A 12640-nucleotide genomic window follows, 5' to 3' on the forward strand; every position below is an offset into this window, starting at 1 on the left:
TTATTAGGCATAAAATAGCTTAAGAAAATATATAGTATTTTATTTAGATATAAAAGTATAAAACCTTTATTTAAATATAAAATATTAAAAATATTAAATATGCTATGTAGATGTAATATTTATTTTATCAACTAAAATATATTTTACTCAGATTTAAATGTCTTAATAAAACTTTTGAGTTTTGAGTTTTGACCCACATATTACATTTTCTTAAATATAAACCCATTTACGCAGTTATAAGAGTTTGATTTAAATATGAAGATTTTATTTTAACTATGAATTTATTTAAAAATAAAATATTATTAATTTGAGTAATTTATTATAATTTAAACAATCTAATTATGCAAAATATTTGTATTTATTTGCTTCTTTTAGATATATGCAGGCAAGAGTTTTATAAAAGATTAAGATTTAGGGACGTAGAAATTAGATCAGACGGTCCAGATTGTTTAATCTCGTCACCCTTTTTCCGCTCTCCGTCTTTCGTCTATCTCTCCATTCTCTCTCTCTCTTCCTCTTCTAGCTCTAGGGCTTTTCCACTTTTGCCTGCCAAGCGACGACCAGGTAGCTTTAGCGATCCGATTACTTGCCTCTTCTATTGGCTTTTATTCGATCGGGGGTTTCAAAATTTTCTGATATTATAATCGAATTTCTAATTTATCAAAGAACGGATTGATTATTCATATCTACTCCCCTTGCGTTGTTGGTCTCTTTTGAGAGCAAGCGAAATTAAACCAGTGGAGGAGTTGAAAGCTTATTGCTTTCGATACTGGCATCTGATAATTATGTCATTTTTGCTCTAAGAATGCTGATTAGCTTATAGTTAAACAGTACTTATGCACAAATGAAAATAGGGAACCTGCCACCACTGTTGCCTGCTTAATTCTTCTCCTTTTAATCGTATATTTCTATGTTTGTTTGATTTTTTTGCTTCCTCTTTTCTTTACTTACTTCCTTGCTGTAAGAATCCAAGGAACTTCATGCTTTTGGGCTGTTTGACTGCAAGTAGTATTTAACTAAGTATGATTTAGTAAATCATGTAAATTTCGATTCAGTAAATCTTGATGGAATTAAAACCTGAAAATCATTTGGTATGTCAACTGTTAAATATTGGTAAATCATGATTAATTCCTTCGCCATGGGTTTCAGGATTTATGATTTGTGGGAGTGAGAAATCTTTAAATTTGTTATATAATGTGAATAATTGGATTTAACCAATTTTTTATATAACAAAAAGTGAGTTGAAGTGAGATTTATTAAAACAATAGGATTTAAAGTTTACAAAAAATTTTTGGCAGCATTTGAGCTAAATCTTGCTTAAGGCCTTTCCTAAAATAGGATATGTACCAAACAACCCCTTACTCTTCTTTACTTCTTATACTTATTTACATATTGAAAATCATTTGATTGATTTACTTAAGATTTTGCATTCTATATTTGCTTTACCTACTTTTGTTCATTTACCAATGTTGTGTATTTGTCTTTATTTTATTTTTTTTTCATTATCCATGATTTGGAGTTGAAGGTAAACTTGAATTATGGAGGTCAACCCTAGAGTTTAAAGGTTTTCGTTTGAGTAGATTTAAAATTGAATATATTGAGTATAATTTTAGTAGTAATAGATCTAATGGGGGATTGTGACTTTGGGCGATCAAATCATTTATAAGAGTACACGTTTTAGATATCTTGTGTCTGTTATTCAGAGTGATGGTGAAATAGATGGGGATATTATTAGTAGAATTCAAGTTGGATGGTTGGAGTGGAGGAATGCATCAGGCTTGTTGTGTGATAGAAAATTCCCCCTCAAGTTTAAGAGAAAATTCTATAAGATGTGATTAAACTTGCAATGCTTTATGGTGCAAAATGTTGGCCATTAAAAGGGAATTAGGAAACTATAATATTAAGTTAAGTGATGCAAAGATGAGCATGCTTAGTGGATGAGCGGCTTTACTCTTAGAGACATGATACAAATTGAGCATATACATGAAAAGGTTGGAGTACTTCTAGTGGAAGATAAGATTAGAGAGAGTCGTCTTAGATGGTTTGGTCATATAAAATGACAACCTTTTGATGACGTGGTTGGAAGAGTAGATGTATTAGATTTGACTTATATTAGAAAATGTAGATGTTGGCCTAAAACGACTTGGTTAGAAAATATTAAAAAAGACCTTTATTTATTATATTTAAATGAGAATTTGACTCTTAATAGGACACAATGGAGAAAAAGGATTCATGTAGCCGACCCCACGTAGTGGGATGAAGGATTGATGTTATGTATTCATGATTTTGGATTTCTTTGAACATTTTAAAGATTTGCTGGCATAGTTTGTTATATAAAGTATTACTACTTCATTTCCTTGTCTTAATAATACTGACCCACCATAACTTTAGCTTATGAAATTATGGTTCTTTTGCAATTGCATTAATTGGTTATTTTTTTTATCAGTTAAGTTATATAAAAAGCACTATTTTTTCCATTTGAAAAGTTTACCTATTGTACTCATAGAAAGCATTCATATGAATAAAACTTGAAGTAGTTATTGAACATTTTTTTCATAAATTTATTCACTTTGTTATTTAATTTATTTTTGTTACTGAAATGCATCTTATGCCCATGTCTTCCAAGACTTGCTGATATTTTCAAGATGAAAAATTGATATCAAATTGTTTGATGGATATTCTGAATGATGGTATTCCTTAATGCAGGGCAGTCATCGGTGTTAGTTCATTCCTGAATTCTGATTTTTCTTTTCTATTTATTGCAGATGTCATCTTCAAAAGAAGTAAAGTGAGTTTTCTTGCCATCAATTATTGCTCCAAGTATATTGCCTGTGGGGTTTACTTGCGTAAAATTGTTTTCAGATATACTTCTCGATCGATTACACCTCCAGCTCAGCGCCAAAGATCGAGATCCTCATCAAGGTCTAGAGGAAGAAGTCGTTCTAGGTTGGTTCTGTTAATTTTATCTTGAATTTGTTAGAGCATTTTGTTTGCCATCGTCCAAATTGCATGTTTTTAAATGCACTGGCATTTGATTTGATTTATATCTCATCTGATTATTTCTTTACATCGTTGCAAACAGGAGCCAAGATTCTTTAGAAGCAGATAATCCTGGGAACAACCTTTATGTAACAGGTTTATCTACAAGGGTAACTAATGAAGACCTAGAAAAGTATTTTAGCAAAGAGGGAAAGGTGTGGCCCATTTAATAAATACATTATGCACATTGTTTTTGGTTTGTGATCTTGTGTATGTAACAAACATTCAAATAACATTGCTTTTCTAAGTATATGATTAGAAGAGATGCTATCATGTTACTTTTGTTGTTTCTGGAGGTCTATTTTGATAACTTTGCTTAAAATAGGATGAAGTTTGTGAGATGATTATATAAGAGGGATGATGTGAGTAGAATCCATTGAAGATAAGATAATAACAAATAAATTTAGGTGATTTGAACATCTCCAACAAAGGGTATAAAATTTGCTAATAGGATGGGTATGTAAAATTTATGTCAAATCACTAAGAATGAAATTTCGTGGATCAAACTTAATATAGATAGAAGCTGTGCAAATGTTTTATTTAGAATGGGTTGACACTTTTTGTCACACACAATAGTAATGAATGGAGAATGAGAATTCATAGAACTTACCCAAAATAGTTCAGAGAAAGGTAATTAATGATGTTGATATCCATCATCTATTAGTTAAGTTAGAATTTATTTTGTTTTCTTATATTTGTTTGATTTTTGAGTTTGATCACTAAACTAAAAAGCTACTCTTAGGCATAAAATATTATTTATTGGCTTGATAGGTTATTCTTTTACAAAATTTTCTCTCCTCTCTCTGTATCTCTCTTCTTTGTCTCCTCTTCCCTATCGTGCATATTCATCTGCATGGATGGAAGTGTTCTAGATATTTAACTAGAAATTTAAAAAGAAGGTTATTTAATTTGATAATTATTTATATGTTTTAAAATGAATTTAAAGTTTACTGATGATTTAATATTTTAAAGAAATACTCCTATGTGATGATGGATACATGAGTGAATTGGTAATTATACATAGTGCACCAACTTTTGCTCGTTTAAAGCTGTTATTTACTGTTTATAGATTATAGTTGTGGGCATCACCAAGTGATTAAGAATCTTGTATTTTACCATTTGAATCTACATACAGCTTTATGACACTTATTCTACTCTCATCTCCCTCAACATATGTATGGCCTCACTTCACATTTACGTCAAGACATGTACATGAAGATGGCAATACTTTGGTGTTGGATCAATGTAGCTTTAAATTTTATTCTTAGCTGCTTTAAATTAAAACAAGGGAGGGATATTAGGATGAGAGAACTAGGGCAATGAAGAAGAGAAAAGGGATTGAGACAATTTGTGGATACATATAAGAATTGGAAAAAATGAGAAAGAGAAAACATAGAAACAAGAACTGTGGCCTGCAGTCGGCATTTGTGTTGGGCAGGGAGCTAGGGCTCAGGATGGGGCTGGTGGTATGATAGTGGAAGAACTAGAGCAAGTAGGAAGAGAGAGGGGATGAGATGAAATTTGGTCTGGGCAGACGTAGAGGTTGGGGATGTAGATTTGTGATATGATAATAGAAAGTTGAGAAGGTGTAGATGATTGAAGAAAAATATGGAGAAGAGGACGAGATGGTTTGGCGCTATCTTCCACTATGTTATTGTTGCTCCTCATACATCCTCTAGCCATAGATTAATGTTGTCATCATTGTGCAAAGGAGAACAATAATGGTTGGAGTCGATGAAGTTGTTTATTGTCATGCGTCCTCCAATAATCCATTCTTGTCATCTACATTGTGCAAAGGAGAGCTAGAATGGCTGGAAATGGTGATGGTTGATGGTGATGAAGAAGATGTACTGCTAATGGGTATGAATTAGTGTTTTGGAAGTGTTGAATTTTTGCATTTTTTTGTCCATCATACAAGTGCTCTTAAAAACCTTTCTTTAACTATAATATTTATAATCATAAAATTTGTTTAATGCATCTTTAACGTTATTACATACAATGTAGACATTACGAAGTTGGTTTAGAGCTAGCTATTGTTGACTCTTAACTATATCCTTTGAGGCGATTGGTGCTAGTCCAATTTGAGTCCTATTCACTACGGGAAAATGTTGGCCAATCCCATGGTATTAGAGTTATATATTGGTTATAAGGGTTTTGGCTAAAATTACTGTCCAATTTTGCATTTCATGTTCATATGATTGGAGATACACGCTTACATGTTAGAGATAATCATGTTTACTATTTATGTGTTTGTGTTCTCATTTGTATATTGTTGAAATGTTGAGTGATAGGCCTGACCAAGTTGTGGATCCAAAAATTTGTGCCCCTAGCCTCTCCATGTCTTCTTTATTGATGGGATAGTTTTAACGAATTAAGTTTCAGGGTAAATTTTTAGAAGGCATATTTGATTTTAGAAGATACAGCCCAAAGATTTCACCCTCATTTTGTGATGATTTTATGATATGAGGTCTGGTTTATCATAAGTACAAACTCCTATGATTAATTACTCCTCCCGACAACAAGAGAGTATGTTCAATTAACACTATTCGTTAGATAGAGCACTTACAGCAACAACAACTTTAAGTTTTTGGAATTAGATTTTTAGAGTTTTCAAGATTTGAATTTTATCACCATATACTTAAAGCGCTTATGGGAGAATGATGATGAGCCCGATCAATATCTCATGGTTCTGTCGTCCTAGGTAGTCATGGTTTCTTGTCTACTTAGTCAGAGGAGTTAGTCGACCTAGCCTGACTAAAGGATCCTCTTAACAATCATGGTTTGCTTCGTTCAAATGTACTTGGTAGGTAGGCTTAGGGTGAATATATATTTAAGGGGACAAAAGTTGAGTTAACTCTAGATAATATAGGGCATAAGATTTTATGCCCTATCAAATATACTCTATGATTCATTACTCAAGACTTTAGAGTCATTGAGGAATATATGGTCATGTAAAATAAGATTAGAGAGAGTCGCCTTAGATGGTTTGGTCATGTAAAACGGCGGCCTTCTGAAGACTCTGTTAGGAGAGTAGATGTATTAGATTTGGTCTATGTTAAGAAAGGTAGAGGTAGACCTAAAAAGACTTGGTTATAAAATATTAGAAATGACCTTTCTTTATTAAATTTAAATGAGAATTTGACTCTGATCAGGATAATGGAGAAAAAGATTAATGTAGCCAACCCCACGTAGTGGGATAAAGGCTTGATGTTGTTGTTGTGCAAGCATCCAGCAAATATGGGTGTCTTTTCCAGGGTTTTGAGATGTTCCAAACATACGCTATCCATTTCACGCATGAAGGTCATTCCGACAACATCGCATATTGTCGCACACTTAATTTCATGTTTTCAATCGTGTTCACTCGATTCGCTTGCGAAAGGTCTCATCTGGCTAATTTTAATGTCCCGATCGCAACAACACGACCCTTTTCACAATTGAAGTTCATTTCAAGTGGGTTTTGAGTATCATCAGTGCATGTCGTATTAGCTTATGTGGCACCCCGTCAATTGATTGTCAACCTTATTGGGCGTCTTTATTTTGCTCATTGGATATATTTTATGGGTCAACAAATTCAACTAATGATTTAGCAAGTTTGTGATACAAACATAGATACTGAGTGCTTATATTTTACAATTGATTTCATTTAAAAAGGATTTGAGGCCTAATGTGAACTTTAAAGCAATTAACTTGTTCGATTTTATGATCATATGTTTGCTTATAACTTCAGGTCTTGTCAACTCCGGTCCCATCAAGGAGGATCGGATTTGAGATTTGAAATTTCACTTTTTTTTATTTTAATTTGCACCGCATTCTCAAACCTTGGACTTAGGAGTTTGATATGATTGTCGGAGCACTTTTAGGTAATTTAAAATCCTTTTAAATGATGCATGTATTTTCTTAGTGCATTTCGTATACCGCATTTGTGCTTGTCAGTGCATATGCTCATTATGCATTTATACATTACCATTACATTTGCATATGGCATTTATGTCTTTGTGTATTTGCATAATACAAACTTATATGTTCTCAGACACTGCATATTGTATTCGTGCATTTTAGTATATTTTGCATAATGCCCTTTCATGATTTTCAGTGCATATGTATTTGCATGTCACATCTTCTGATATACATGAATAATTTACTTGCACATTCTCAGTGATCTATGACGCCTCCTTTTGCAAAGGGCAGGTAGATTGTATTATTATTACTGCTTGACTATTCTCCTTATTAATATGCATTGTAAAATGCATGAAACATAGAACCAGATATAATACAGCTTGTGTTTTGGGGTGCTATGATGGGCATCAAAGTTATGTGAACAACTAATCTTTTTAATGAAATTGTAGAAGAGTGAATAATATACAATATTATTTGAGGATAAGAGCAAATTCAAGGCATTTGAGACATTACCTGATAATAGCAACTAGAAAATCTAGTCTTTCATATACTCCATTAAAAAAAAAAAAAAAATCGCCCATTGATAGACATGCAAGGTTCAAGAAAATAACAAATATTAGATTATGGCAAAGCAATGCATTAGCAATATGATCATACTTTTGAAAGTTTACCTATAACAGCATTAAAAAAACGTAGCGCAGCTAAATCATTACTAGAAGAGACAAGTGTCTAGGATCATGCAAGAAGTTTTTAGTGCTGCAATTTGTAGTGTTTGAAGGTAATTTTGCCAGCATGAAGGTGTCAAGAAGAAAATAACTGAGGTAATTGCCATTGAAAGTAATGGACATAGCGGATGTATGTGACAATTACTCAACCTATTTGATAGTTTTCAGAATTTTGGACTTAAAAGCCCACGCTAAAGTAGAGATAAAAGGAAATAAACCTAGGGGTAAATGCTGCAAATGGTGGTTTCTTGAGTAATGATTAGCTTGCCTCTATTGTGACAAAGATCTATAGATTCTAATCAAGAAAATAGGAGACTGCATACAATAACACCTCCCAGACCTCTTACTATTGATGCATTGGTGACGACCTCAGTGATGTCATCATGATTCACAAAGGCTCTTTGTCGTATGCATTCATGGGAAATATAGTTTTAAGCAAGCAAACTGATTTAGGATTACTTAGGTCTCGTTTGGGATGGCTTTCTTGCCGCTTCATAAAGCAGCTTTTTAGTATAAAAATAAAAAAATTTGTACTAAAAAGCTGCTTTAAGAACCAGCAAGAAAGCTGCCCCAAACAAAGCCTTAGTCATCTTAAGATGTGCCTAGAAATTATGTATATTTAGCATTATGCAGTCATGCTACTGTTAAATTATCATAACAAAATTCCAATTGTTGGCACTGCTAACAAGTTTGATTGAATATCTATAGTTCCTATGAACTATTTTTATTTTCTTGAATATTCAGGCAACTTTTACCATCTTTATGAATTGTGACTAAATAACATTTTACTGCAGGTTCAGGAATGCCAGGTCGTTATGGACCCTCGGACAAAAGAATCTCGTGGGTTTGCATTTGTAACTATGGAGACTGTAGAGGATGCAAACCGTTGCATCAAATATTTGAATCGATCTGTGCTAGAAGGACGCTTAATGGTCGTTGAAAAGGTGTTATATTTGCTTTCACAGGATTAGGTGTTCAGAAAAAAATGTTATTTATATTTCTCATCCATAGAAGTGTTGCCTAATTACTTTTGACATCAGGTTTGGTGTGTATAGCTCCATCGAATTCTGAAACTATGCTCTTAACAGTATGAACCACCCTCATGTCGACATGAGCACCGCATCAACATCTCAGTTACCAATTCAAATCCGACTATATTAGAGAGGATTGTATGCCCTATATTCCCTTTTTTCCCCCTCTGTCCTCATGATTAGCAGATGGTATGTTCGGCAGTATGTCCTCATTGCCAATTTAAGATGACCGTTTAATTTAACTTGATAGTTTCTTTTCACTTTGATTTCTTGCTTTACAAATTTATGTATATATTTTTTAATATTTATAGTCTAAATTGATGTAAACAGTACTAAATGTTGCCACTATCAAGCCTAAGGGCATCTCCAACCGAAAATCTCATTTTTCACTCCAAAATGCCGTGAAACTAAAAAAATACCGTGATTCAAGTCCAATTGAACTCCATTTTGCCCCCTTTTGCGAAGGTAACGGTCTTCTCTTCTTTTGCGCATTTCTTCGACAAAATCGGTAGAGAAAGAAAAATAGTGAAGATGAACAGTGCAATGCCAATATTGGCGTCCCACTGTTCACCCGCAATCAAATAGCGGAAGTTTTTTCCTTTCGGCTGGAGCTCACGAGCGATGTCATTCAAGCGTTTGGAGTTCAGTTGGAGATGCCCTAACCACAAAATAAGCAAAAAAAGGAAAAGCATCTCATATTTATTAAGCTTCTGCCAATGCAGGATTTGGGTTTGAGGGTTGATGAGTACGACCTTATCCCTACATTCCTAAAAAGGTTATTTTTATGATTCGATCTCTGGTTTACATTAGAGCCAACTTAATCAATACTGCAGACCTGCCTCTCTTAACCACAAACAAGTACCTTGCTTAAATTGACTGATAGTCTTATCCATGTTAGAGTCAAGTGATTACTAGTTTGTAAGAGTTAAAACGATGGTGACCAGTATTACGAAGATAAGTTATAATGAAATTACAATTTTGAAGCTCTGTTCTGAATTTGTATGTGTTAGATTGTCTTCTATATCATCTCTATTGAGCATCTTCTGTGGCAGGCAAAAAGACGTCGTGGGAGGACACCTACTCCTGGAAAATACCGTGGTGCAAGGGAAAGAAGTGGTGCAAGGGAAAGAAGAGGTGCGCCATGGAATAGTTTGAATTTTTATAACTTTGGTTGCACCATAATGCTAGTTAAGATAAATATTCATCTAACCTCTTTTAATCTGTTGTTGCCAATATTTTGAATTTGTTTTCAAGATTAAAATGTTTTTCTTATGTATTTTCTCATGATACAGCATTCCACTTTTAGCTCATATGTCACTGATGCTTAGCCTTTTTTAACATAGCTTCAATTTTTTTATTTCTAATTTGCATTTGTTGAAATAATCATGAATACATGGTCTACTATCTTTCTATCTACAATAATCCAACAATATGTGGATAATATAGCTTTCCATTCATAATAATCCAACAATTTTGGACAACTTTTCATCTATGGTAGTCCAACAGCCTATGGGCAGTAACTTATGTATGTTTGTCATTAATTTTAGATTAAAAAGTTAAAAGAGTGTTTTATAGATTTATTTCTCCATCTATATGTTCAAAATTTCTTATCATTTTTTTTTTTTGGATATACATTTCAACCATAAAATCTCCCATTTTTAAGCCCTATCTTTTCATTCTATATTTCAAAATTATATAAGAGAGATTAAGATTCTATTCTTTTTGAGGCCTACAATTTCTTTATCATGGAGTCTTTCCAAGCTGATGACAACTTTAACACTAGAAATCAATTTAAAAACCCTAAACCCAGATCGAAATATGAAAAAATTATGATGAGATATTGGACTAAAATATAGTAAATAGAATCAACTACAAAGATAAATTTTAGTAATTCTCTCCTTTTGCTTTGGCCATTTGGACTACAAATCGAAGACAGTCGACGGTCGACGGTCTGTTCCAGATGAATCACAATAAAAAATGGTCAGAATAGGTTTGATCATTCTCACAAAAGATCTTACACTTAACTATTTCCTTATAGTGCCTAAACTAGATAAAAATTGTGCTACCAATTTCTCTTCCAACCTATGTCACTTTCATGATTTAAATTTGATAAAAATGATTGACAGTACAGAGATATATTCATGGCTCTACCCTTTTAAGAAGATCCCTCAAGTGAGGTACGAGCTCAATAAACAGGTTTTGTTCTACCCTTTTAAGATTAGATTGGTGGTTGTTTTGAAGGGGTGGAGCACTCCCTTACTAAAGAAGAAAAATACATATATAGGTCACGTTTACAGAAATGAAATAATTTAAGCAAAAAATTATATAGAAAGCATTATTTCTTTACACGAGCTGCTGTTCAATCGAAATTTCCATACAACTAACTCAATATTGTCTTGTCAAAATAGTTTTCTAAATATTTAAGTTTTCTCAATGCAGCTCATCACTGCTTTTGTTCCTGCAGTTCGCCGGCGGAAACTATCCCGGAGCTGCTCGCCATCTAAGCCACCTCGTTGTCGTGGACATTCACATTCAAGGGAGAGATGTCAACGGGAACGATCCCGCTCACCGCGTGGGATAGAAGCTCGTAGAAGGCTTAGAGAGAGATCAATGTCAGCTGGAAGTGATCGCCAGCCTGATTAGGTTGTTAAGTCCAACTGCAGATTGTATTCACCCATAAAGACTGAACATTGCTATATTTCTGATTATAGATTGATCTGAAATTAGCTTGTGATTTAGGAGGATGGAACATATATTCTCCTCAGTTGGCTATCCACATCTGTAAGGCCATTTTATTCTATTCTGTCGTACTTATGTTGTTGTAATACCACAGCGGCTAATCAGATGAAATATTTGAACTTTTAGTCTGTGACATTGTATTCTGAATTATTAAATGGATTGCCACTTGATCAAGTATTAGTTTGTCATCTGAAGTTGAGAACAATGTGAATTATCATTTTACCATTGAAAACAGAAGCAAACAGTTGGGATAGCTTCGTTTGTGATAGATTTTTTATTGTTTTTTAAAACATCTTTTTAATAAAAAATGAATTTTATTATACTAAAAAGCTGCTTTATGAAGAAGTAGTAAGAAAGCCATCTCAAACAAAGTTTAGATGGGATAAAAAACAAAAGCAGAAATAGTGTGAAGATCAAAAACTAAAGATACTTCATGGAGCACTTTGCAAACAGAAAACATTAACAGGTACATCCTACGTAAGAGCTCGTCAATGATGATTTAAACATCATCATCAAAGATTAGCATTAGCGTCAGCAACAACAGTAGATATAGAAGCAGTGCGATCCGGTGACTGATGAGACGAGTTATCGGCGTTCTGCTTAGATGCAGATTCGAGGAATAGGATTCTCGCCCTCACCTTCTCAATCACCTTCTTTAATTCAGCGAGCTCTTCTATTTTTGAGATCCTTTGTTGCTCCTGATTTGTGTCGGGCCGGCGGAGAGGGTTTCGGCTCCGATAATGGTTGACGATGAAGTCGGTGGAAGTCTTTGGCGGCAAGACGACGAGGAAGGCGCCCACGCCGTGGAGAGCAGAGAGCCGACGAACCTTCTTCTGAAATTCCTTCTTGCTTTCGATCCTACACTTTGCAGGGCCCATAGTTACAAGAATTAAGAAGTAGAGAGGACAGGAGAATCGAAAATGAAGAGGAAGGGGAATTGATAATGAAGAGGATGTTAGATCCTTTTATAGAGAAGCTATGACTTATTTTTGGAAAGTCGAGATCGGCAGCAGGCAACGTGTGCGTCTCTGTATCAGGACATCTCACATCCGACCATTAGAATAATTTCTCTGATGAAATTCAAAATTCAAATTTTAGTACTTATTGAACGGTAATAAAGCTCAACGGTAACCAAGTTAACACAAGAAAGGGCAAAATTTTAAACTAATTATGTTTAAAATACTTATTATGTAAATGGGTACTCTTTTT

At 33.8% G+C, this 12640-nt stretch overlaps 1 protein-coding gene across 13 annotated transcripts; it reads left to right on the forward strand.

Annotated features, from left to right (window-relative positions):
• The first annotated feature begins 406 nt into the window (after positions 1–406).
• Positions 407–11605, forward strand: LOC110099933 (serine/arginine-rich splicing factor SR45a). Of its 13 annotated transcripts, none has more exons than XM_028693676.1 (8): positions 407–564; positions 2766–2788; positions 2863–2946; positions 3083–3149; positions 8456–8605; positions 8750–8830; positions 9745–9880; positions 11157–11605. In XM_028693676.1, the coding sequence occupies exons 2-8, from the start codon at positions 2766–2768 to the stop codon at positions 11333–11335; spliced, it is 720 nt and encodes a 239-aa protein (XP_028549509.1). In that variant the 5' UTR covers positions 407–564; the 3' UTR covers positions 11336–11605. The 13 variants fall into 13 exon arrangements, with proteins under 13 accessions (XP_028549509.1, XP_028549514.1, XP_020682929.1 ...); XM_028693681.1 differs by having other exon boundaries at positions 408–564; positions 2892–2946; XM_020827270.2 differs by having other exon boundaries at positions 409–564; positions 3083–3194; positions 9745–9826; positions 11132–11334.
• Positions 11606–12640: the final 1035 nt, after the last annotated feature.

This window comes from Dendrobium catenatum, unplaced genomic scaffold (assembly GCF_001605985.2).
Source record: "Dendrobium catenatum unplaced genomic scaffold, ASM160598v2 fragScaff_scaffold_334, whole genome shotgun sequence".
Taxonomy (NCBI): Eukaryota; Viridiplantae; Streptophyta; class Magnoliopsida; order Asparagales; family Orchidaceae; genus Dendrobium; species Dendrobium catenatum.

Bases quoted from the DNA above. Each gene is read 5' to 3' on its own strand.
- LOC110099933 (XM_028693675.1), top strand. From the start codon at position 2,766: ATGTCATCTTCAAAAGAAGTAAA. The intron at 8,606-8,749 runs GTGTTATATTTG...TGCTCTTAACAG, and splicing joins GCTTAATGGTCGTTGAAAAG to TATGAACCACCCTCATGTCG. The intron at 9,881-11,156 runs TTAAGATAAATA...TTGTTCCTGCAG, and splicing joins TGGTTGCACCATAATGCTAG to TTCGCCGGCGGAAACTATCC.